The following is a 26,488-nucleotide window of genomic DNA, read 5'->3' on the forward strand; positions in this document are numbered from 1 at the left end:
AAGGTAGACTTTGAATAATAAAAAGAATTTGAGTAGAGGAGAGAGAAGAGAATTCTTTGAGGGAAACCTACCAACATGCCTTGGCTCAAAATGAGAAATGAACATTTTAGAGAATAATGAAGAACCTATCCTTACTGGAGTGGAGAGACATCATGTTGGACAGAAATAGGAGATAAAATTGAACGGGAACTTTGGGAACAGATTAATATGGATCTTAAAAGGCAGGCTAAGGAATTTTTGCTGTATTCTTTACTTTTTTTTTAAGTTTTTAAAAAAAATTTAAGTAATCTCTACAGCCAATGTGGGGCTTGAAATCACAACCTCAAGATCAAGAGTTACATGCTCCTTCTACTGAGCCAGCCAGGCGCCTCTACTTTATTTTTCAATCAGGGCACAGTCTGTGGGTTTGATCAGGAGAGTTAATAAAATTGGGGCACCTGGGTGGCTCAGTTGATTAAATGTCCAACTCTTGATTTCAGTTCAGGTCATTATCTCATAGGTTTGTGGAATTGAGCCCTGTGTTGGGCTTTGGGATGACAGCAGGGAGCCTGCTTAGGATTCTCTCTCTCCCATTCTCTTTGCCACTCTCCCACTCACACATGCTCTCTCTATCCCAAAATAAATAAATAAACATTTATTTTAAAAAGGAGAGTGAGTAAAATAATTGTTTTAGGAATATTAAGCTGCAGCAAACAAAGGCAGGATTCAAGTTGAAGGAGAATCAGGGCAGAGAGAAAGTAGTCATCTTTCTGGCTTGAATTCACTATACTCACTGGATTCCTGATCTCATTTTGGTTTCCTAAGTGTGCTTCCTTCCTGAGGGGAAAATGCTGAGCTGGGAATATATATGAATTACAATCAGCTTGGGAGTTTATTTTCTCTATGTAAATTAACAAATTGACGTTTTAATATAAACAGATCTTTGTAGTTTGGACTGCATGAACTATTCCCAGTAAATTTTAAGTGACTGTATGATTTTGCTATTTAATACTTAAGACAACAATAATAACAATTCTAGAAGCTAACATTTATTCAGCATTTACCATGTACTGGGCATTGTGCCAAGGGCTTTATATTACTGTTTCAATTAAACCTCACGATAAGGTGGAAACTGAAGCTCAGAGAAGTAAAGTAATTGTCTTAGGTCATGTAACTTGACCACTGAGCTGTCAAACATCGTGTATGTCATTAGCACACTATCTTGTTAAAATACCTTGTTATAGTGTTTTTTTATTGTGAAATCATAGTATTTTCATGTATTAGACATTTAGGAAAACATCAGTGATGACCCTTAAGGTATTAGGTCAGTTGAACTAAGAAAAATAATCCCTGGAGTATAGAGAAATAACAGAACTTTAGAGGGCTATATTTTTTATTTTTTTAATGTTTTCTTTCTTTATTTTTTTTTCTTTTTTATTTTTATTTATTTATTTATTTATTTTTTTAATATTTTTATTTATTTCTGGGAGAGAGAGAGAGAGAGAGACAGCGTGAACAGGGGAGGGTCAGAGAGAGAGGGAGTCACAGACTGAAACAGGCTCCAGGCTCTGAGCTGGCAGTCAGCACAGAGCCCGACGCGGGGCTCGAACCCACGAACCGCGAGATCATGACCTAAGCGAAAGTAGGACGCTTAACCGACTAAGCCACCCAGGCGCCCCTTTTTTTTCTTTTTTAATAGTTTATTGTCAAGTTGGTTTCCATATAACACCCAGTGCTCATCCCCACTTTAGAGGGCTTTTCTAACTATTGATCTTCATTACTACAAATGGGCTTTTAGATTCTATATTTAAAGTAAATGTCTTTATACTTTCAGGTTATTTAATTTTACAAATGGTTATTACTCAAGTATTACTTCTAAGTTTTGGCAAGTTTTCAGTAAAGTTCTATATATACATGGGATGCCAGCTATTACCCAGTTACTCAAAAGGACCATAATTTCTCAGGCTCTGTTGGTACCAAAAGCAATTTTCTATAAAATCTTACATGCACACACATGCACACCACATACATACCTAATTCTCCTTCAGCTTTAATTTTTCCTACTTCTGATATAGCTAAAACAATTCTTTTACTCACTTTCCTGATCAAATCCACTGACTTTCCATTGATTGTAAAATAAAGCATACATTCTTTAGCCTGGCTTTTAAGATCCATACTGATTTGTCCCCAAAGTTCCTATCATACATGCAAGAGTAATAATTTTATTATATATATTTTAACAACTAAATATAATATAGTTTGATAATTCATTGCCAGTATACCAAAGAAGAGCGAAGTTTATATAGCAAAATCATGACTAGAACATCTTTTGGATATAACTATAGAAAAGCTTTTTGGGAGTTCTTCATCAGAGGCATATTTACGGGTAGTACCTGCCTCTGTTACAGAATTATTAAAACTTTAACAGTTGAAACTGTGTAGTATAGTAAAAAGACTTCTGAAAATGATTAAGATAATCAGAGATGTAACTATCCTGACTTCTAACAGCAAGGAAGTAGTTTTACTTACTTTTGTATTTTGTATCAATGAAGTCATACAGTAGCACTCATTTGTATGTGGTCTCTTTTGCTCAGACTTGTCTGGGAGAGTCATCTGTATTGTTAAGTATAGTTGTAGATCATTCATTCTCCTTTCTGTATAGTATTCCATTATGGGAAATATTACAATTTGTTTATCCATTCTTTTGTTTATGGGCATTTGGATAGTTTCCATTTTAGGTCTATTACAAATAATGCAATTATGACATTCTTTTGGTGAGCACAGGTAGGCGTATCTGTCAGGTGTAGATCTATGAGTGAAATAAAGGTCATAGAGCATGTGTATCTTTAGCTTTAGTAGATACCACTGAGCAAATTTTCCAAAGAGGCTATACCCATTCATGCTCCTATAACCAGTGTTTCAAAGTTTTGATTGATTCACATCCTTAGTATTTTCTGATTTTTAAAAGTTTTAGCCATTTTGATAGGTGGTGTAGTGTTATCTCATTGTGGTTTTAATATGTATTTCCCTCATGAAGTTTAAGCACTATTTATTGGCCATTTGGATATCCTGTTTTGTGAAGTGTCTTTCAAGTCTTTGTCCATTTTTTCCTTTTGGTTGTCTGTTTTTGCCTTAGTGACATTTAAGAGTGCTTCCTCTATCCTGGATATGAATCCTTTGCAGATATATGTATTGAGATTATCTCCTCCCATACAAGTTGCCTCTTTGAACAGAAGTTCTTAAGTTTAATATAGTCTAATTCATCAATATTTAGAAAATACTTTAAAATTAAAATATATTGGGGCGCTGGGTGGCTCAGTCAGTTAAGTATCTGACTTCGGCTCAGGTCATGATCTTGAGGTTTATGGGTTCAAGCCCCATGTTGGGCTCTGTGCTGACAGCCAGCTCAGAGCCTGGAGCCTGTTTCAGATTCTGTGTCTCCCTCTCTCTCTGACCCTCCCCTGCTCACACTATCTCTCTCTCAGAAATAAATAAAACATTAAAAAAATTAAAATGTATTGACAATATCAACTGGTGTTCATGAGACATATTTTGTGCTTAAATAAGAGCAAAAAGCAATCTCAGACCAATTTTTATAAAAATGATGAAATTTTTATTTTTATACATGTACACAATAAATACTGAATATAACAAACATATGTTGAAATGATAACTCAAGATTCTAAACGAACTATCAGCAAGTATTCTACATGAATTTCAATTGGTAGACAATTCTTATATGTTGAAGTAAAAATTTATGCATCTGTCACTCTCTTATGACATTCCTCATATGGCACACCATTTCTTAGGGCAGACTATCCAATCATTTAAGAATAACTATGAATTTTTCAATATACCATACATACATACATATAATTTAGAAGGAAGCTGTTCTTGGCACTCATACATTTTATAGAAGTCTATCTGACATCTTACAGAACCTTAGTATTCTAAGTTCTTACTTTAGTATCCTGCAGAATTCTAGCAAAGCACAAAAGCATGGAGATACATGGTAGTAGACTAGTAAATGAATAGTAGCTCCACATAGAAAGAGTAGGGTGCATAGAAGAGGAAGTAGTAGGGGCAGAGAGGAAGGGGTGGCAGATGAGGCAAGAGAGCTAGGCAAGGATAAGACTTTGATAGTTCTTAAATGCCCCACTAAGGCACTTGAACTCTATCCTATATGAGCATTGGTCATGTCATAATAAGATTTATATTCTTTAAAGTTAATGATGACAATATGAAGGACAGAGTGAATGAAAGTAACTGTTTGCAGGAAGATCAGGGGCTACAACAGTAATAAAGGGGAGAAGTGAAGATGTCCTAAGTCAAGGCAGTGACATTGAGAAGGGAAAGGAGAAAATACATCTGAGAACTCTTTTAGAGAGAATTATAGGGTTTAGTGCTTGGAAATGGGGTTTGAACTATGAACGAAAAAGAGAAGCCAAAGATGACTCTACTTCTACCCTGGATGATTGGAGTAGAGGCTGATTCATTTGTCTGAGAATGAAACTTGGGATCATGTTTCAGTGAAAGGTGATAGAGATGAACAGAGTTTGAAGGTTCTAAAAGTGGTCTAGGACAGATGTTCACAAAACAGAAACACAGAAGTAGGGTGTAAACAGAAATAAAGATTTGAAGTCTTCTCTGTATGGGCCATAGCTGAAGCAGTGAAACTAGATGAGATTACCCAGGAAGTGAAAGCTATGCAAAGAGAAAGGACTGAAGACAGAATTTAAACATTTAAAGGGCAGAAAAATTGGAAAAAATAGGAGATTGAGACAGATATGAAGGGATATGTGAAAAATCAAAAGCAAACTGTTTTGGCAACTGAAAGAGAAGAGGGAAGATGTGGGCAAAAGTGTCAAACACTGCAGAGAAATTACATAGTGAGAGGACAGAAGAGGTCAACGATAGGACGTATTTGATGACTCTGGAGGGAACGTAGGGGGTAAAAGACAGATTGCATTGGGATCTGAGAAATGTGTGAAAAGGAAGGAGATTGTGTAATCATAGTAAAGCTCCAGTTTCGCCTCAAACCCATGGATTGTTTTGAAGTAAATTATACTGGTCTTGAATTGCTTGGGTAACTGTCCATGCCTTTCTTCTCTGTCTTACTTATAGAGATCAAATTTAATTCAGTTTTCAAAGCCCTGTTTCCTTTTGATTACCTGTAAAGGTATCAGATTTGAAATCTTGAAAAATCTTTCCATCATATCTGTGGTAATGGCATGATGGCTGAATATATTAAAGAATACTAATCTTTTTCATCTTTTTTTTTCCAGGAAACAGTTTTTCCATCCCAAATCACTAATGAGCATGAGTCACTGATAATGGTGAAGAAACTTTTTGCTACTTCTATCTCATGTATAACATATCTAAGGGGCCTGTTTCCAGAGAGCTCTTATGGAGAACGCCATTTGGATGGTAAAGTTTAACTGAGTGATTACCTTGGCTGTTGTAGTCTTTCTTTACTTGGCAAGAGTAAACCTTTCATTTTTCACAGTGTGCTAGTTCCAAGTAATGGGCATATTCTTCAAGATCAGTTTGCTAATTTATTTTCCTTTTTTTTTTTTTAAGTAGACTCTGAGCCCAGAGCAGAGCCCAATGCAGGGCCTGAACTCACAACCCTGAGGCCAAGATCTGAGCTGAGATCAAGAGTCGGACACCCAACCAACTGAGCCACCCAGGCACTCTGTCCATTTTTTAAAAAAGATTTTATTTTTAAGTAATCTCTATACCCAACATGGGGCTCAAACTTATAACCCCAAGATCAAGAGTTGGTTGCATGCTCTTCCAACTGAGCCAGGCACACTCCCCTCATTTTCCATTTTAATTTAACTGTGTTTCATGGTTCTTCTTATAGGAATCATTAGTTCCTGGCTGGATACCAAATGACAGACTGAGAAGAAAATAAATCTGTATAGACAAGCCTAGTAATTCTAAACCATACCTATAAAAGCAACAGCTGGATCAAAATCTGTTTGGGTGCTGTAGATTTGCACTATTTTGTGCCTCGTTGAGTTTGTTTTCTGAGGTTTACTTTGGAATTGAGGAAGTTTAATGCAGCCAGGTGAAAAACTCTTCTTACTGTTAACACATGTAAATATGCTGGAAGAAAAGCATATTCATGCCAAACCCATTTGTCAATTAACATGAAGAGACAATTATTATTCTAATCAGTGCTTTTCTTTTCTCAGTTGCCAGGTCTCCTACTTTCCTCTCTTATTTCTTGTGTCTTAAACTTATGATCTCATTTCCTTATATTACAAGCTGTTTCTAGCTCCTTTCTTTTTCTTCTATTGAAAGAAAAAAATGTACCTAGGACTTCAATTTTTTAGAATCTTATTAGCTTAAAAAGCTGTATTGTGATAACAATTCAGAAAAATCTTGTTGATTTGGCACTAAAATGGGAACTATCATTTGGGAAAATAAATGTAAAGACCTATACGTTTCCTTGTGAGATCATATTTTTCAAGATCTAACTTAAGTTCCTCACATCTGTATTTAATGATATACCTTGGCCTCATTCCAATTTAATTTTCTTAACTTTTGATTCTCTGTACTAGCATCAATGAAAGGCATGTGGTGCTATAAATACAAAAACATGATATTTGCAGTCATGACAACTTCATTTGTATCATGTCTTCTTTTGGTCTATAGAAAATAAATCTGTAATTGTGAATATGTTTATATGTAGCAGAGAGTTGCATTTTTCTTCATTTGGAACAGAATTGGAAAAAAATTGGAAAAAGGCATTTTTGGGGTAATTATAAGGACTTACTGTGTGCCAATCACTACCCTAGTCATGGTAAGGGTGTTGAGATGTTAAAAAAACAAAATTCAACTGGGTTCATTTGAAGATCTAATTGGTTTTATTCAGTGATTCATGAGTAGTACAGCATCCAATCTAGCAAATAGAAATAGAATAGTAGCTGTACAAAATGGAAGACTATTATAGACAGGGTGGGACAAGGAAGTCATTAGTAAGAGAAAAGAAATGTTTGTTTCAGGCAGGGTCACCTTCCTTGGAGGGGTGGGGAGAAGGCAGGGGTCGGTAGTGCAGATTACCTCACTAGAGTTGATCAGGAAATTCCAGATTGACTGGTTAAAGTTTATATTCCTGCAATTAAGTCATGGTTTGCTCTTTGTGGGGGCCAAGTGACTCCATTTCAGGCCCTTTCTCTCTCTCTCTCTCTCTTTTTCTCTCTCTCTTTCTTTTTCTCTCTTTCTTTTTCTTTCTTTCTTTCTTTCTTTCTTTCTTTCTTTCTTTCTTTCTTTCTTTCTTTCTTTCTTTCCTTCCTTCCTTCCTTCCTTCCTTCCTNTTCTTTCTTTCTTTCTTTCTTTCTTTCTTTCCTTCCTTCCTTCCTTCCTTCCTTCCTTCCTTCCTTCCTTCCTTCCTTCCTTCTTTCTTTCTTTCAACGTGGGTAACACTATTACTTACAGCTTTATTTTCTGTGATAGTTTTAGTGGAGGTTATATGTCTCCCTCTCAATGTTTGTACTTAAAGTAGCATACATCATAAATATGTTCAGTTCTCCTCTGTCACTCTCTTTTTGGTGATCTTTAAATATTATACCAACATGGAATCATTTTCATGTATCTCAGTAGAGATAGAGGGGACATCAGTTTTAGAATAGGAAAACAACATGAAAAGGTGAAATGACATGCAAAGTCATACATGTATCAGTGACTGATTTTAGAGTGATCTAAGCCAAAACTCTTTAAAAATTTTGTTTTTATGTTTATTCTTTTTGAGAGAGAGAGACAAAAAGCATAAGTGGGGGAGGGGCAGACAGAGAAGGAGACACAGAATCTGAAGCAGGCTCCAAGCTCTGAGCTGTCAGCACAGAGCCCAGTGTGGGGCTGGAACTCATGAACCATGAGATCATGACCTGAGCGAGTCAAAGTCAGACGCTTAACCGACAGAGCTACCCAGGCACCCCGACATCAAAATTCTTTTAATATGATTTTCCTGCTCTTCTCTAACTACAGTAAGGTGGTTGAATTTCAGATGGAAATTAATATTTGAGAATAATCCACGGTAAGAATTTTCATCTGTATTTTCATTGAGAGGGAGAGAAATATGAGAGGAGATTGAGGTACATGTTTTAAATTGGCTAATGGAGATAGTCTCAATAATACCTTATGATTACTTGAAACCTGACAGAAGCAAAGTAACACAAATTGATTTTGCAACCAATTCAGTTGTGCTGCATTGTAGAAGGGGAGACTGCTAGACTATAACGAAAATTGCAACTAAGCTAATCATCAACATAGAATTTATTTTTAAAGTATATATTTAGAGATTCAAAATGTTTTCATAAGCTATAAAACTAAGTTATGCAAATAAAATAGCTAAAGGAAATACCCTTATTTAGCATGGACAATTTTAGTACAGCAATCATTTAGTAGAGGAAAATAGACTGTGTTTCTATTTTTGTAGACCTCAGTTTAAAAATACTTCGAGAAGATAAAAAATGTCCGGGGTCACTGCATATTATCAAATGGTAAGTAATTGAAGTTCCACAAAAGTAGAACATTATTTTTATCATGGCTGGAATAAGACTATTTGGTAAGATCATTTCCTTAAAACCATTTCTTTCTTCTCTCTCTCTCTCTCTCTCTCCCTCTCTCTCTTTCCTTCCTTCCTCCCTCCCTCCCTTCCTTTTCCTTCCTTCTATCCTTTTTTCCCACAGTTCCCTAGAAATTTATAAAGATTATTCAATGTAATTTTAAGATACTGATTTAGTTATATTTTTGAAGAAAATGGACTTAATAAGGAAAGAAAAATATTTGGCTCCTGAAATAAATATAATACTATATGTCAGCTAAACTTCAATAACAAAAATTTTAAAAAGAGAGAAAAATATTGGTCAAAATTTGATTGCTCATCACATGCATGTCAGTATCCTAAACATTATGGGAAGCAAAAAGAAAAATAAGATGTGGTTCCCTACCTTAAAATTGCTTACCTATTACTTATAAAGTTCTATCAACATATTAAATGACACTGGGAGTTTAAAAAAAAGTTTAAATGGGAAAGGTAGAATGATTACTAATTTAATGTACTTCAAAGCAAAGAATATAAATCAATGCTGTACTTGGAGTTTTTTGGCTTTTACATCTGGACCAAATTGACATCAAACATTTATTTCTTGACAGGATCCAAGGTTGTTTTGATGCTTTGGAAAAGAGATACGTAAGAATGTTTTTAAATTTACACCAGGATTAAAGACTCATCCTTTAGCCCTTAAAAAATAAGTTTAGCCTTTATTTTGTTGTTGTGTAATAACAGTGTACCATTGCCTACATTTTCATTTCTGAAAGTTTCTTTTTATTTTATGTCTTTGTTGTCCTGTTAATGTCTTGTTTTCATCAATTAGAAAGGAAACCCTCACTTTTCTCTTTTACATACTCATATCTTTTTGACCACAGAATTTCCTCTGAAGTCACTGGAAGAGATCCAGAGGATGTGGGACAGGGGAGACAAGAATCTGGCATTTAGCACATTGAATATGTTCAAAATAGTTGAGATTCAATTCACAGATATGGAAGGAAAAAACAGACATGAATAATCAGTTTTTATTCTATGTTGGTTATTTTTTTAACTGTGTTTGGTACATGTATATAATCCATTCCCTCAAAATAGCTAGTATTTAACTTGGAGTTTAAAAAAATGCAGCTTGAATTTTAAGTGCATCAGATTTTTCTTGCTGCCCAAGACAGCTATGAAGGGTGTAAAAATTAGAGGCTCTGGTCCTAGTTGAAGAGACAAGATGTATATAAATGAACCTCCTACCTGCTTCCCCTTCTTTTCCCCATCTGTATCTTCTTTTAACTCTTTCTCAATTCCTATTTCTTTAAGATATTTTGAGGTAAATAAGCCTTCCGTAGGATTATTTAGTTGCACTCATACATTTCCTTTTTCATTGAAGTTATTATTTAGTATTTATTCAACACTGACCTGGGGGGCTGATGGATACAAAATTAAAACAGATATGGGATTGTGCACACAAAGATCTTCTAGACCATGGCAGAAAATAAATGATATTCATATACATGGCTGATGATCACCCATTATACACTGGCCTAGCTGTCCTTGTTAAAATATTGAAATATCAGGTGGTAGACAGCTGCTTTGCTGAGACCCCGAATGACCTCCACCATGGCCTCCGCCTCACCTCATCATTGTCTCTTTTGGGATCTCCCGAGACTGATTCATAATCTAGCAATTGAAAGGTTAACATCTGGCCCAGGGGGAGCTTCCAGGAACCCAGCTCTAAAGCTAAGTCGGCATCCTTTCTGATTGGCCAGTACCTGTGCCATATTGTGCTGTTAAATATTTATTTTTTATATTAGCTTCATATTTTTACGTAAAAATATCAGAGATATTTTGACTATACCTGTATCACAAGTATAAGTAACCATATTACTCATTAGAAATTGATGCATGCTAAAGAAAAGATACTGATTGTGTACAATGGAAATGTGGAAAAGGAAGAGTTATGTCTAGTGAGGAGCATGAAGGAAATCTTTGAGTGAAAATTGCTTTTGAACTTTGAAGGCCTTTAGTATTTGGACAGGTTTAAATGGAGAAGAAGGTCATCACCTGCATACTGAATGGTGCTCATTCATTTTCCTTCAAACGAATTCCTTCCAACATTTCTTCAGCATGCATCATTGACGGGCACTACAATATAGTTAAGAGCAAAAGTTTTGGAATCAGTCTGAGGGGAATCCCATTTCTGTCACTTAACACCTGCGTAATCTTGGGCAAGTACAAGCCTCTTGGTTCCTCAGTTTCTTTATACACAAAAGGGGATAATAACAGAACTTACCCCTTAGGGTTGAGAATTAAATGAGCTAATCTAAATCACTGGTTTGCAAATGTTAGCTGGTATTGGAATCACCAGTAAGGCAACTGAAACACACATTGCCAGGCTCCACCCCAAAATTTCTGATGTGAGAATTTACATTTCAGATAAATTCCAGGTGATGTTGAAACTGCTGGTTTAGGGACCATACTTTGAAAACCACTGATTTAAAATGTTTAGTACAGGGGCTCCTGGGTAGCTTAGTCAGTTAAGTGTCTGACTTCGGCTCAGGTCATGATCTCGGTTTGTGGGTTCGAGCCCCTCATTGGACTCTGTGCTGGCAGCCAGCTCAGAGCCTGGAGCCTACTTCACATTCTGTGTCTCCCTCTCTCTCTGATCCTCCCCTGCTGACACACACTCTCTCTTTCTCTCTGAAATAAATAAAAACACTAAAAAATTTTTAAATGTTTAGTACAATGCCTGGCACATAATAAACACCATGTAAGTGTTAACACTTTTTCCTCCTTCCATCTCTCCCTTTCTACTTCCCTCCTTCCCTTCATCTCTCCCTCCCTCTCTCCTCCCATCTTCTCTTATTCTTCTTCCCCTCCTTTCTTCTTTCCTTCCTTCATTCCCTCTCTTCCCCCCTTTCTTATCTATTTAGTCTGTGCCAGATATTGTATCTAAATACTGGATGAGAGAAAACTGTGATTCCTCCACTCAAGGAGGTTACAGTCTAATGGAATCACTTCTTAAATAAAATGTTAGGTGTCCTAAAATATCAGTGTAATGTAAAAAGATTATCTACCTAGTTTGATGGATTTATTTGCTTAAATGACAACATGTATGACTGAATCAATTAAATTTGTTGTTTTGGGAGATTAAAAGACAACACCTTAGATGCATGGCCTAGATTCTTAAACTTATTTATATTTGTTTTTCAGTTGTTAGTATCTTAATTTCCTAGTAGGAAATAGTTAATGTTGTTGGGTTTTTTTTTAAAGTTTTTATTTATTCTGAGGGAGAGAGAGTGTGTGCATAAAGAGGTGGAGGGGCAGAGAGAAGGAGGGGCAGAATCTCAAGCAGCCTTCGTGCCATCAGCACAGAGCCTGATGTGGGGCTCGAACTCACAAACTGTGAGATCATGACCTGAGACAAGATCAAGAGTTGGGCATTTAACTGAATGAGCCACCCAGGTGCACCAGAAAATAGTTAATGTTTTAAAAATAGTATGAGTTAAATCAAGTTTGAGTATCTAGAGATCTAGAAAGATCACATTTTCTCTCATCTCGAAAGATGTTCTGTTGAAGATGATGATTATTTCTAGTTGTGAAATTTTAGATGATTTTACCCTGTTTGTAGTTCCTACTGTGCTTGAATTCTTTAAAGTAAGCATGTATGTATTTTTAGTTATTATAAAAAAGAGACCATATTGTACATAGCCTCCCAATTTGTCTCCTTATTGCTATTTTCAATCCCCTACCATCCTAACCCACTGTCCACACTATATTCTTCAGAAATCTAAGTCTGATCATGTCAGTCTCTTGCCTGAAAATTTGCCATGGCTATGTTTGTATGTATGCATGTTTTATTTATTTAAGTAATCTCTATAACCAAAGTGGGGCTCAACTCATGACTCCAAAATGAAGAGTTGCATGCTCTTCCAATTGAGCCAGCCATGGGCCCCATTTCCATGGCTTTTAAAATAACACTCAGAGTCCTTCACAGAGAACCTGTATAATCTAGTCTACACTTGCCTTTTCAAGTCATCATTCTTACCATTGCTAACCATAGTCAAGCCACACAAGGATTCTAGAACATTTTTCTTTTGTTGTATTATTCCTTTTGCCTGCAAAATTCTCTTCCCTACCAGTACCCTTTACCTGGCTAACTCCAATGTATCCTTCAGGCCTCAGCCTAAATACTTACTTTCTCAGAGAGGTCTTTCCTGGCACACAATCCCCTACCCCAGCCTAGATTGTCCTTTTGTTTAATAGTCTCAAGCACCTTGTGCTGCTTTGTCATAGCAATTAACACAATTGTAATGATGTACCTATCTGTTTGCTTTTTTGTTTAATGTTTTCTTTCCTGTTGGTCTGCATGTTCCCTAAGATCAGTGGCCATTTCTATTTTTGAATGAATGAATGAATGAGCTGTTAATCAAATAATTAATATAGAGTTTCACTATGTAGTCTTAAAAATAAATTGTATGCAGTAACCAAAATAGCCACATAGTGTCACTAAAGTTTTAGTCCTCTGGGTGAAATAGGTGAATAATTTGATAGGAAATTATCAGTCCAGAAATTTTCTTTTAATTTTTCTTTTTTTTTTTTTTCAATTTTAACTAGAGTCCACACCCAATGTGGGGCTTGAACTCATAAACCAGAGATTAAGAGTCTCATGCTCTACTGACTGAGCCAGCCAGGTGCTCCTGGTCTGGAAATTTTTCAATTTGTATTCTAGTTTTTACATTTTTATCAGAGGCTAGATTGTATCTCTATCCATATATTGGACTACTCTTTCAAATAGAGAGAATCTGTTTATAGTAATATATATGCAGGTAGGGCAAGGGTTTTATAGACCTAACAGACTTTAAAATTTTTTCTTTAGTAGATTAGTTTCTAAAGACACAATTTTTTGGAGCTACTTGTGGCATATTTAATGTTTACTAATAATGAATTATTCTGTATATCTTTTGCCTCCCCAACTAAAATATAACTTTTAGAGAGTATAGATAGTTATCTTTTTTTTGCATCCTTCCTCTCCCAGCAAAACCCTATATACATAAATTTATACACACTGAATGAATGAGTGAATTAGTATCCCCTTTAAAGATCTCCTACCCAAATCCTTGAACTTCTCTTAAATCATATTTTAATCAGCCTTTATTGAAAATAACAATAATATCGGCACAAGTATATAATAACAGTAGTTTTCTTTTCTCTTGAAGCTACACATGGCAGTACTTACAGTAAGTATCCAATTAAAGACCAAGCCTATGTCTCTATTGTCTTTTGGCAAGTAAAACATTAAAACAGTACTATCCCTATGTCTTCCCTGAATTTCTTTATCTGTCCTATGACATTTTGGAATAAAAAAATAGAATCTATCAAAAGGGGTTTTTTAATGTTTATTTATTTTAAGAGACAGAACAGGAGAGGGGCAGAGAGAGGGAGAGACAGAAGTCAAAGCAGGCTCTGCACTGTGATACAAGGCTCCAGCTCATGAGCCACAAGATCATGACCTGAGCTGATATCATGAGTAAGATGCTTAACTGACTGAGCCACCCAGGTGCCCTGGATCTATCAGAAGTTTTAATAAAAGATCACAAATTATGTATTTATTAGGTATAATACATGGGGAAGTAAATATAGGATATACTGTGTGCTTCATATATTGGCCATCAAGATTTCTTTTTTTGAATTACTTTACAGACTTAGAGGTTTTTGTTTTTGCAGTTTTGTAGACTTTTTGAAGTTTTATGCGTTTCTGGATTTAACATGGTATATGTAGTTAAGAATAGAAAGAAAATGAGAAGATACTATTGAGAGTCTTAGAAATTTGATTTACTTAAGCATTTTAAAACCATAACAAATTATCTTGAGATATGTATATCTCAGTACTCAATAGAGCACAAATTGAACTCTTCACATAGAAAATGTATTCTGTGAGGAGTAATCTCGGAAGTTTCAGAAATTAAGTGTTGTTTATTTTTCCTTAAACAGCTTTACACAAATCCCAAGGAACCTGAGGTAAGAACACACATTGAGATGGGATTATACTTTATATTTAAATATGTTTATCTGAATTGAGGCTATTGATTATGTTACCAGCTTACTATGTGAGCAAAGTAACTCATTGTGAGCTCTTTCAGTGTGTTTTAGAAAAGGCGAAAGGTTATGCGATCTGAAGAGAAACCAGAGTATTCTTTCAGTGTGTTTTGTTATGAACTTCACCAATTATTTATTATGAGATTTTAAAAACTACTTAGGAGTATTTTTAAAAAGCATAGAGGAAGCCTATTCCCTAACATGTTAAAATTAAAAATCTCTGCCTATATAAAACCACAATTTTTAAATTTATTTTAACTGATCCTGAATCCTTTCTGTTTGTGCCCTTTTGGAAAATATGGCAGAATTCTAAGATTTTCTCCTTGCCAGTTAGATTCTCTTCTTTTTGGCTTTTTCATAGATTTTCAGATCTTCTTTTATCTCTAAACGTCTTTCCTATAGAATCCTACTCATTTTCAAGGCCAATTTATGTTCAAATCTCCCATGAAAGCCTCTTGGCCTATGCTGTTCACACTAATTTCTTCCTTCTCTAAATTTCTTTTCTAGCAAGACTCCACAATTTAACATTCTCAGTTGATTCATGTAGATTACTTTATCTCTCCAACCAGATTTTGAATTCTTGAGGACAAGTGTCTTATCTTGTATTCTGTGTCCCAGGGTGAATGTCATAGTCCCGGACATGTAATAATTACTTGTGCTACCTTGAATGGCAGCTGTGGCAATGGGACAGAAATGGGGGGAGAAGGCCTCTGTTCTTTCTTTTCATTCTGTTGTCTTTATTTCCCTCCTAGCTTTTTTTCCTTTTTCCTTTTCCTTTCCTTTGCTTTCAATTTTCTTTCTTAAGCCTATGAATTTAGCCTAACTGATGGTATTCAGACTAAATTAAGCATTTTTAGCTTTTAATATCTATTCTTGGAAAAATTTTAATAGCTGTTTTAGCAAGGCAGAAGAAAGCTGGTATATACAGGTGGGTAACAATTCCTCAATGCCCAAACTACCCCTTTTTATCTTTGTCTCTTGTTTAGTTTCAAAATGTTTTTTTTTTCTTGTAGGTTTGAGGGGAAGTTTCCCAAACTAAAACCTTCAATAAATTGTTAATAAATTGGTCATTTTCTTAATGCAGTGAAGTATTCTGTTTTCTTATGTATACAAAATTCCTAGTATGAAACCAGTGCTTTTGAGTTAGTGAAATGCTGAGTAAATTGGGCTTACGTACAGAAAACTCTTATGGCAGAGGGTGTATGTGGTGGTGCTGTTAAATGAGCTTTAATGCAAGCAAAATAATGAAGTTAGAAAACAAAAGCTTATAATATGAAGTGCTGAATTATCATTTATAACACAGAAAAAATATTTAATATTTTGAATGCTTGCAGATTGTTCCATAGAGCAATGATCCTTAACTTCTGTGTGTTCGTGGCACACTTTTGATTAGTAGAAATTTTAGTGTCATGTTTGAGGGCATTAAAAGACCCCAAATAACACCAAACAAGTCAGCAGTAAGTAGAGTATAACTATGGAATAGCTATGTTCATAATTCCTAAAAGTATCCATGGGATTTTGCTGTTTTATAGTTGCTATTTAGCATCAAGCCACTGATACAACTACTTACTTCCCTAATCTCATTCTTTTATATACTCACAAAACCACATTCTCACATAAACACAGTCTTTCTTTGGAGTTTATCTGATATTGTGCTATGTTTCTTGATTCATGTCTCTAGAAGTATATCCTTCCCTAAACAAAACTGAACAAACAATAGCAATATAATGTATTCCTGAATCAAAAACGTTTTATACATGGATTAAAATTTATAGTGATTTTGTGATGAGTCTCATGGAACAATAATTGTGAATCTCTGTCTTAAATAAGTGTGTTTACCCAGCCCAAGGGCTAATGGATTTTTGGGCATTGCACAAGGTTGTGGTGTTCCTATGCTTGCAGTTTTGTTTTGGTTGCTCCATTTCATGACAGAGATGAACTGGCAGAGGTAACTAAAATAGTGATGAGAGATAGTGTAGCTTTCCTATAAACACATACTACAAAATGTGTGGAGAGTATTAATAAGATGTATAACCCAAAATGTGAATATGTTAAGGAAAGGTTTACATGACTTAATCTGTGATAAAACTGTAAAGAATGGCTAGGTATCTGGGCACCTGGGTGGCTCAGTCAGTTAAGCATCTGACTTCAGCTCAGGTCATGATCTCACAATTTGTGGGTTCAAGCCCTGTGTCAGGCTCTTTGCTAATGGCTCAGAGCCTGGAGCCCGCTTCAGATCCTGTGTCTCCTTCTCTCCCCTCCCCAACTCATGCTCTGTATCTCTCTGTCTCTCAAAAATGAATAAACATTAAAAAAAAATAAAAAGAATGACTAGGTATAGTACTGTTTCACCATCTATTCCTGTGTGCCTATTGAAGGTGGTCCGCATCTACCTTTAATAGCTTGCTTCAAGAAATGAACTATACACAATCTCTGTTTCTAGTCCAATTTGCTTTTAGAGACTTTGAAAAAGAAATCCTTGGGGCACCTGGGTGGCTCAGTCGGTTAAGTGCATGACTTCAGCTCAAGTCATGATCTAACAGTTCATGGGCTTGAGCCCCGCATTGGGCTCTGTGCTGCACCTCAGAGCCTGGAGCCTGCTTTGGATTCTGTATCTCTCCCTCTCTCTCTACCCCTCCCCTGCTACCATTCTGTCACTCTCTCTCTCAAAAATAAAGATTATAAAAAAATTTTTTTAAATCCTTGTAGAGGGGCACCTAAGTGGCTTAGTCAGTTTAGCATCCAACTCTTGATTTTGGCTCAGGCCATGATCTCACATTTCTTGAGTTCGAGCCCTGTGTCAGGCTGTATACTAACAGCATGGAGACTGCTTCGGATTCTCTGTTCCCCTCTCTCTCTGCCTCTCTCCAGCTCTCCCTCTCCTTGAAAACTAAACAAACATTAAAAAAAAAAAGAAAGAAAATCTGTGTTAAAAAAATTCCTTGTAAAGATGAAATACTAATTGAATATGAACTCTATCCTGGCTAAATATTTAATTATTCAGTAATTTTTAAAAAGTAGGCTCCAGGAGTGCCTGGGTGGCTCAGTCGGTTAAGCGTCTGACTTTGGCTCAGGTCATGATCTCACGGTTTGTGGTTTCGATCCCTCCGTCGGGCTCTGTGCTGACAGCCAGCTCAGGGCCTGCTTCAGATTCTGTGTCTCCCTCTTTCTCTGACCCTCCCCTGCTCATGCTGTCTCTCTCTCTCTCAGAAATAAATAAAACATTTAAAAAAAATTTTTTAATAAAATAAAACAAAATAAAAGTAGACTCCAGGTCCAACATGGGCTTGAACTCACAGCCCTGAGATCAAGAGTTATAGATGCTTTACCAACTGAGCCAGCCAGGTGCCCCAGTTCAGCAAATATTAATTGGGCTCCCTTTATGTGCCTAACATAATTGGGTTCCCTCTATGTGTTCAAGGTGTAAAAACACAGGAGTTAATGGGATAGATAAGGTCCCTGCTTTCTGGAAGTTTACATTCTTATGAAGAAGGATAAACAACAAACAAACAAAAATTAGCAAATTTTTGAGTTTGAGATAGTCATAATGCTATGAAGAAAATAAAAGAAAAATGGTGTGCTGGAGAGTGCCAAGGCAGGGAATGGAGGAGGAGTGATTGGAGGGTGGTCTATGGAAAGCCTTCAGAGCTAAACCTGAAGGGCCAGAGGAGTCAGCCTATGCAGGTCTGTAAGAGGCAATGGCATGTGACTGGCAGAATAGCACAGGAGTTAACATTGTAGGTGTTGGAGTCAAATCCCAGCTCTACCACATACTAGATTGATGTACAGTGAGGATAATAATACCTACCTCACAGCATTGACTGCGTAAGAATGAATAAATGTAGAGCGTTTAGGGCAATGCCCAAATATTATTATCATAAACTGGAGACAGCATGTTCCAGAATATAGGTGTGCAAAGGCCCTAAGCCAGGAAGGCATCTTGTGTGTTCATGGACAGAGAGAGTGCCCTGAGGCTGGAGCTTGGCAGGTGGGAGGGAAAGAAGCAGAAGATAAGGTCAGAGAGGTAGACAGGGGACAGATGTGTAAGGTCTTGTGGGCTAAGGTAGTTTTGGATTTTATTCTAAGGGCAATGGGAACCTGTTGGGGGGTCTTTTAAGCAAAGGAGTGACATGGTCTGATTTGTGTTTTCAAAAACCCCGTGGCTATAGAACAGAGAATGAATTACTGGATGAATAGTGTGCAAGTAAGCAGATCAGATGAAAAGAGACAGTGGTAAAAAATAAAATAAAATGAAAGAAAGAAAAGAGATAGTGGTAGTTTGACAGGGAGATAACAATGCAGGGGACTTGGGAAATGCTTTGGATATAGGCCTGACAGTTCTTGCCAGTGTATTGGAATGCAGAGGGAGGAGGACAGGCTATACATTGCTGGTGCTTTGGTATCTGTGAATAGATGGAGTATGATTAGCAGAAACCATCACTGAGTGGTTTAAATGCCCATCTTTGTTAGGCAACACATCTCAAGAGCAGGAAAATATTTTATAAAATGTTAAGAGACTAATGCCTGCTGTAAATATATCTTCTGTCATAAATCAGAGTCAGATTGAAGTTATAAGGGATTAGCATTTTGTGTAAAACAATTACAAACATAACTCTCTTATTAATTGCTTCAGGGGCCAAATAATAAAGTGTTAATAAAATCATCAAGTGCTAAAGGATCTCCTCTTGTTATAATTAAAAAAATAAAAAAGCTCAGAGTACCAAAAAGCTAGAATCTTTTGTGAAACATGGGCACGAAGGAAGAATAGGCATTGTTTGTTTGACAGGGCAGTTATACCCAGCATTAGCCAAGAGAGGATGCTGTGTATCTGGCCTGTTTGGGGTGAACCTGTTGTTGTAGGCACCTCTAGTGTCACACACCTCTCCTACTGTACTCATAAAGCAGCCTTCTAAATTTTGTTTGCTTTTCCAAGTAAACTGACTTGCTAGAAAAATATTTTTTTCTTTTAAATTAAGTCCAGTATGAATTAGTTATCTTAGAGTTTAAGCAGCATGAGACAATTTCCCCAGGACCTGATCACCTATGATTGAGTTGTTTGCTAAGGTTTAAGATCAGCAGAGCTGGAGGACCAAATCTTAGAGCAGAGAAAAGTAACAGAAACATTGAAACTTTTTCTGATCAATCTAACATCCTCAATACCACAGTGTCAAGGAACAAATACTTAAACAGATGAATGAAGGGCATTTTTTTGTGTTCTAACTTAAACTTATACCCTTTACCTGTCTGTAGGACCTCCTCCAGATCTGTGGACAAACTGTACAATGTATCTGGACCAAACATTTGCTTCAACTACTAGACAATCATTTCATTTTATATGGAGTATGTTTCTCATGAGGATATGTGTCTTTATTTCTACATTTGTTAACAGAGAGGAGAGCAAATAGTAGTGGTATCTAGGTTTTAGTGTAGGATCAAAGGGCGAGGATCATAGATCCCAGTTCCTTTGTTTTTTTAATATATTTTTTAATTTTTTAAAGTTTACTTATTTATTTTGAGAGAGACAGAGACAGCATGAGTAGGGAGTAGGTGGAGAGAGAGAGAGAGAGAGAGAGGGAGAGAGAGAGAGAGAGAGAGAGAGAACAAAAGTAGGCTCCACACTGTCAGCACAGAGCCCAATGTAGGTCCTGAACTCACGAAACCATGAGATCATGACCTGAGCTGAAACCGAGAGTCAGATGCTTAACCAACTGAGCCACCAGGCACCCCAGTCCTGGTTCCTTTTAGAATTGTTCTAGTTTTCCTGTTGCCATTCTAGTCTTCCTGGAATTACCGTAGTAGCTTCTTAATTGCTCTCATGGTTTCCACTTCTCTCTGCACTATTAAAATAACCAAGGTGATCTTTAAAAAAATGCAAATCACTACCATGCTTAAAACACCTTTTAGTATACTTCTTGTTTACTTAGCATAAAATCCAAACCCCTTATCATGGCCAATAAGGCTCCACATCCTCATCTTCTATACTCTCTCACTTGCTTACTCATTGCCAGCCACTTGGCTTCCTCATGATCCTGAAAGAGTGAAAGAGGCTTACTTCCCTACTTTAGAATGTTTCATTGCTATTATCTCTTTCTAGGATACCCCACCCTCCCCCAGATCTGCACATGACCCCCTTTAGTTACTGAGGCTCAGCTCAATCATCATTGCTTCAGGGAGGCCATCTTTGGCCTTTCCAAACCAAATCAGTGCCTCACCCTTCAGTTCTCTGTAACAGCTTTTTCTTCATATTCTGCACAGCACTTATTACTATCTGAAATTATTTTATTTGTTTACTTACTTATTGACTGTCTCTCTCACTAGGCTTTGTATTCCAGGAAAACAGGGACCTTTTTTGTCGCATTCACCACTTTAACTCCAGTGTCTAACACAAAGTAGACATTCCATAAATATCTGTTACATGAATGGATGGTTTCTTAACTGGTTTCATTATCATTCACCTGTGTCATTGACTCTGTGTCTTAGTTTCTCCAGGTTTGAAACACTAACAATAGAATTTGCCATCTAGGGGCACCTGGGTGGTTCAGTCGGTTAAGCGTCTGGCTCTTGATTTTAGCTCAGGTCATGATCTCACCTTTGGTGAGTTCAGCCTTGCATCAGGCTCTACACTGACAGTGCAGAGCCTGCTTGGGATTCTGTCTCTCACTGTCCCTCCCTTGCTCTCTCTCTCAAAATAATAAATAAACTTAAAAAAGTGAATTTTCCATCTAACCATTTTTAGCATGGAGGAGAAAAATTAAGCTATATTTATATTTGGAAATATTACTCCTGAATAATGTAATGCTGTGAAAAAACAGGTATATAAGTATTATAGTAGGTATACAATAAAACGATTTCTCACCTATTATCAGATAAAGTTCTGGATTTCCTTTTTTAAAGTAATTTCTTTCTCTGTTTCCTTTGATATTTCTAGAAGGTGACTGAGATATACCAGTTCAAATTCAAATACACAAAAGAAGGAGCCACTATGGATTTTGACAGGTAGAATCTAATTAATTGTTTAATAAACATAAGAAGCAGGATTGAGGTAAACATAAGCTTCTTGAAGCCATAGATAGGCTTTATATTTCCTTTGTAACTTCCCCACCAATCCTACAAAAACCCTCTATTATAGAAAGAAACTGTAATAATTGTTTAAATTTCTGAAATCTATGGATGAAATTGGTAAGAGAAGAGTCTTCCTTTGCTTCTTTTCCTCTTCTCATAGGTAATGTTAGCAGGGTCTAAAGACAGTTAATCTTGGTGGTTAATAGTTCCAATTCCTAAGGCAGAGAGACCTAGGTTGGAACACTCTGTTATTGGTCTAACTTTAGACAGATTACTCAACCTCCCTAGATTTTAGTGTTCTCATCTGCACAGTGGAATGAATAATATTTACATCATATGGTTACTGTGACTTTTAAGTTACAGTGCATAGACAAAACGTTGCCCATTCCTGACACATTTTAAAAAGCCAGTAGATGGTACCTGATGGTAGTGGCAGTGATGGTGGTGGCCCTTGGAGGCAATGGTGGTTGGTGGGCGGCACAACAGTAAATATTAATGAGGCTCTCTACATGGTGTTGGTTGAAGAATTCTATAAGATTCTATGTAGCAACTAATCTAAAGTTTCTCAATTGCTATGCTAAGATATTGATCTTCTCTGCCCTCAAGATAGCTAGACTGAGCCTGGAATAGATGAACTCCTTGAACTGTTTGCCCATAGACACAAATATTCTCATCTGCTTGTCCCAGTATGTCATACAAATGTAATTTTCTGTGTGTGTCCCTGTATGGAAAAGACTGGAAAGCACTGCATTTTCCTATTAAGTCTTAAGTGCCAAATTTTAGATACACTAATGGGTTAAAGAGCAAAGACAAGGGTATTTGCTTCAGAAGGTCCCCAGTGTAGAAGGAGATGTTGTATTGAAAAGCAGCATTTACTCCCATCCCAGTAGCTTTTGGATTCAGAAAGATCTAATTTTGCTGATGAGATGGAATAGAAGTGGAGGGGGTGGATGATGGTGAAAAGCACTGCGTGGTAGAGGGCTCCAAGTCAGGGGAATGAGTGCCTGTGAAAGGAAAGACTCTGAAAAGAAACATGGCCTAATTCTCAATTTTTTGTGCTGTTAGCTCTGTCTTATCATTTACTGCAAGTTTGAGGATTTCTCTCTGAGAGTCACATCCTTAATTATCCTCTCATTTGTAAAACACAGATAGCACTAGAATATAAAGAGGAAGTAAGTTCTAGAATGAGAATTAAAATATTAATCATCATAAACTAACATTTATATAGCATTTTAAAGATTATACCACACTTTTCATACATATTCTCTCACATTAAACAGTTGCCTTTTACTCTCTAAAATTCAAATGTACTACTGGCAACCAAGTTAATCTCTTTTGTGAAGGCATATATGCCAAGAGGTGAGCAGTAACAAATGACCAAATCTTTCAGCTACTAAGGAGGAGAGAAGGTAATGCATATTACTAATTTCCTAGAAACTAAAGGTAAACATTTATTTTATTTAAATAATTGCTCATACAAAATTACCTTATCAACTCTTCCACAGTAAAAATAACTTCCCTTTTAAAAGAGTGCAAGGGAGTCTTCAGTATGATTTGACATGATATGATTTTATAAATATGATGTATGCTCAAAGATCCCATAAACTACATACCCTGTCACTCAGGTTACCTATTTCAAATTGGTTAAATCTTAGTAGACAATATCTTATTAAAATCAAAAGAGGAGCAAATATATTCACTTAATAATGTCTGTTTTTATGAACTTACACTTCCTTCAGCAGCTCAGTTACTTATGATTATTTTTCACTATTGAATGCTTACTATGTGAAAGGCATTGTACAAATATATTGCAGCGATAGTTCTTCCTAGAAGCTACTCAAATATGAAACCAATTTGGAAAGAGAATTTTGGAGAGAAATAAAAAATACTTAGGGTTAGAAGTTAATTTGGTTCAACTTATTTATTCATTTATTCATTCATCCCACAAATATTTATTGAATATTTACTATAGCTGGCACAAAACAATACTGTGGACATGAAAGATATAGCCATGCATAATCTAGAGGGGAACATATAAACAGGAGTAATGTATGGGAATTATCAAGAAAAACTTCCTTGAAGAGTTGATACATGAGCTAGCTATTAAAGGATGAATTCAGGAGAGTCAGGAAAAGAAGTGGGAAAAGTACAATATGAGCAAAGTGAGTAGCATGTGCAAAGGCATGTGGGTGAAAAGAAACTGAGTAGTAAATGCAGGTGAGGTTGTAGGTGAGGGTGTGGCTGGTTGTGAAAGGCATTTTGAACACATACTATTCTTGAATTTGATTGAAAGGTGATAGGTATACTAGAAGAATTTTAAATAAGAGTGACATGAGCAGATTTTCCTATAGGTATATTGTTGCAGCAGTTATATAATGTTATTGCAATGTGGACAAGAAGAAAAGCGAGAAGAATAGATAGCCATTGTTGCAATCCATGTAGGGGAAGGGATGTCTCTGACAGATAACCAGACAGTAGAAAGGCCCAGAGCTGATGACTGATTTCCTATTTGGAGGTGTGTAGAGATGTGTATAAGCTTATCTCACAAGTGAGCCAACTAACCTAGAGTGTCTAAATGACTTGACCCAGATCATTCAGCTAGTTAGCAGCAGACCCAATCAAGTCTCCTAATTCTTTTTTGTTGTTGTTGTTTGTTTAATATAATTTATTGTCAAATTGGCTAACATACAGTGTGTACACTGTACTTTTGGTTTTGGGGTAGATTCTCGTGATTCATTGCTTACATACAACACCCAGTGCTCATCCCAGGAAGTGCCCTCCTCAATGCCCATCACCCATTTCCCCCTATCTCCCATCAAACCTCAGTTTGTTCTCTGTATTTAAGAGTCTCTTATGGTTTGCCTCCCCACTCTCTGTAACTATTTTTCCCCTTCCCCTTCCCCCATGGTCTTCTATTAAGTTGCTCAAGTTCCACATGTGAGTGAAAACATATATCTGTCTTTCTCTGTCAAGTCTCCTGATTCTAAATTCGTTGTTCTCACTGTTATGGCATGTGGTTATTTGTAACTTAAAATTTTAAAAAATCAGGTCATATTTAAAATGCCTTAGAAGAACTTGCTACCTAAGAAATCCATTGTATATACATTACAAAAAGTATAATCACTGCTCTAATTTACATTCTAAAGATAGTCTCAAGTGTCCTGATGTTTACTTTATATTTACTTGATCATATGGTAAAGAGTTTTGTTCTTTTCAAAATGGGTTTTCAATATTGTTTATGATTGAAAAGTATACTGTTTTTCTATTTGGTTATAGCAGTAATACAAGCTTTGAAAGTGGGACAAACAGTGAAGATATTAAGAAAGCCAGTGTTCTACTGATCCGTAAATTGTACATACTGATGCAGAACCTTGGACCCCTTCCTAATGATGTTATACTTACTATGAAACTCCACTACTATAATGCAGGTAAGTGGAGACCACTAGTCAAATTCCTTCTATTTATGTATGTATGTATTATTTATGTATTTGTTTGTTTATTTATTTATCTATTTATTTATTTATAGAAAGCATTAACTGGGGAGGGGCAGAGAGAGAATCCCACACAGGCTCCCACACCGTCAGCGCAGAGCCTGACACACAGCTTGAGCACACAATGAGATTGTGACCTGAGCCCAAGTCAGAGGCTTAACAGACCGAGCCACCCTTGCACCCCTAGTCAAATTCCCTCTTAAGTGTTAAGTAATACTTTATATATAGAGATTTTTGCAAGCATCTGAAAGAGAGATCTGTTGCTATATGTGAAAAATTAATCTAACTGTTGATTAACTTAAACTCACAGTTTTCTTGGTTTTCTGCCCTTTTCATTTTGCAGTGACTCCTCATGATTACCAACCCCCTGGTTTTAAAGAAGGGATAAACTCACACTTCTTGCTGTTCGAGGGGGAGCCTGTAAACCTGCAAGTGGGATTGGTCTCCACTGGCTTTCATAGCATGAAAGTAAAAGTCACAACTGAGGCTACCAGAGTGTCTGTTTTGGAGAACAACCTCTTTCAAGAGAACAGCACTACTGAGATTGCCCATCAGGGTCTAGACTTTGATGAAGAAGAAGAAGAAGAAGAAAGCAACAATCATGTAAGGCAAAGCTTTAGTAAGCCTCTGTTGCTTCAGTTAAACATAGCTAACGTTTTCCAATACCTATACAGATTATATCACAGTGACAGTCCAATGGAGTATGCCAGGTATAAAAACTAAAACAAAATAGCCTCTGACCTCAGGGAGTATTTACTGTAAAAAAAGTACTGTATTCAAGAAGGGAATATACTTTGTTGGATGAAATTGTCCATTACGAGGAGAAGAAAAAGACTCTAATATACTTCTTTTATAAAAGGTTCCCATGAATTTCTTTCCTTCATTTATAGGTAACATTTTTAGGATTTAAAAAATATTCTAGGTATTTATTCATACTCACTGGAAGTATAAATAAGTTCTTGATTACTGGGATAATTAAGTGGGCAGAGATGGGGGGAAAAGTTACAAATAATCTCAAGTCAGAGTGAAAACAAAATGATAGTCAACTGTTGGTTATGTGGACAGAGACAAGCTTTGGGCTAGGTCCCTGGGAAATATCAGGGAGCTGGTTTGGAGCCACTGGAGCCAAATAGATAGGGCTCTGAGCCCTTTACCTTCCAACTTTATCCAGTAGAGACTTGGAGTTGAGTGCTTGCTAGGGCCCCACTGTGTCCTAGGTAAATCCACACCCTGTCATCTAGAAAACAAAGTTTATTGTGTGTTAACATTGTATTAAAAGGATTCTGAGTTAGATATAAAGAATTTTTAG

The 26,488-nt window shown here is 36.4% G+C and overlaps 1 protein-coding gene across 6 annotated transcripts in view; it reads left to right on the plus strand.

Moving 5' to 3' along the window:
• The window catches only part of HORMAD2 (HORMA domain containing 2), a 35,976-nt gene extending 9,999 nt beyond the window's left edge, over positions 1–25,977 (plus strand). For 5 of the 6 annotated variants that reach the window (XM_039225880.1, XM_039225879.1, XM_039225883.1 and 2 more), the window contains 8 exons: positions 5,265–5,406; positions 8,426–8,489; positions 9,145–9,181; positions 13,747–13,767; positions 14,522–14,548; positions 21,555–21,622; positions 24,965–25,116; positions 25,523–25,977. In XM_039225880.1, the coding sequence (XP_039081811.1) occupies positions 5,265–5,406; positions 8,426–8,489; positions 9,145–9,181; positions 13,747–13,767; positions 14,522–14,548; positions 21,555–21,622; positions 24,965–25,116; positions 25,523–25,902 (891 nt within the window). In that variant the 3' untranslated portion in view covers positions 25,903–25,977. The remainder of the gene's footprint in view (positions 1–5,264; positions 5,407–8,425; positions 8,490–9,144; positions 9,182–13,746; positions 13,768–14,521; positions 14,549–21,554; positions 21,623–24,964; positions 25,117–25,522) is intronic. The other variant, XM_039225882.1, reaches the window with a different exon arrangement.
• The last annotated feature ends 511 nt before the right edge of the window (positions 25,978–26,488 follow it).

The sequence above is a fragment of the Hyaena hyaena genome, unplaced genomic scaffold (genome assembly GCF_003009895.1).
Source record: "Hyaena hyaena isolate Hyena2069 unplaced genomic scaffold, ASM300989v1 scaffold_19, whole genome shotgun sequence".
Taxonomy (NCBI): Eukaryota; Metazoa; Chordata; class Mammalia; order Carnivora; family Hyaenidae; genus Hyaena; species Hyaena hyaena.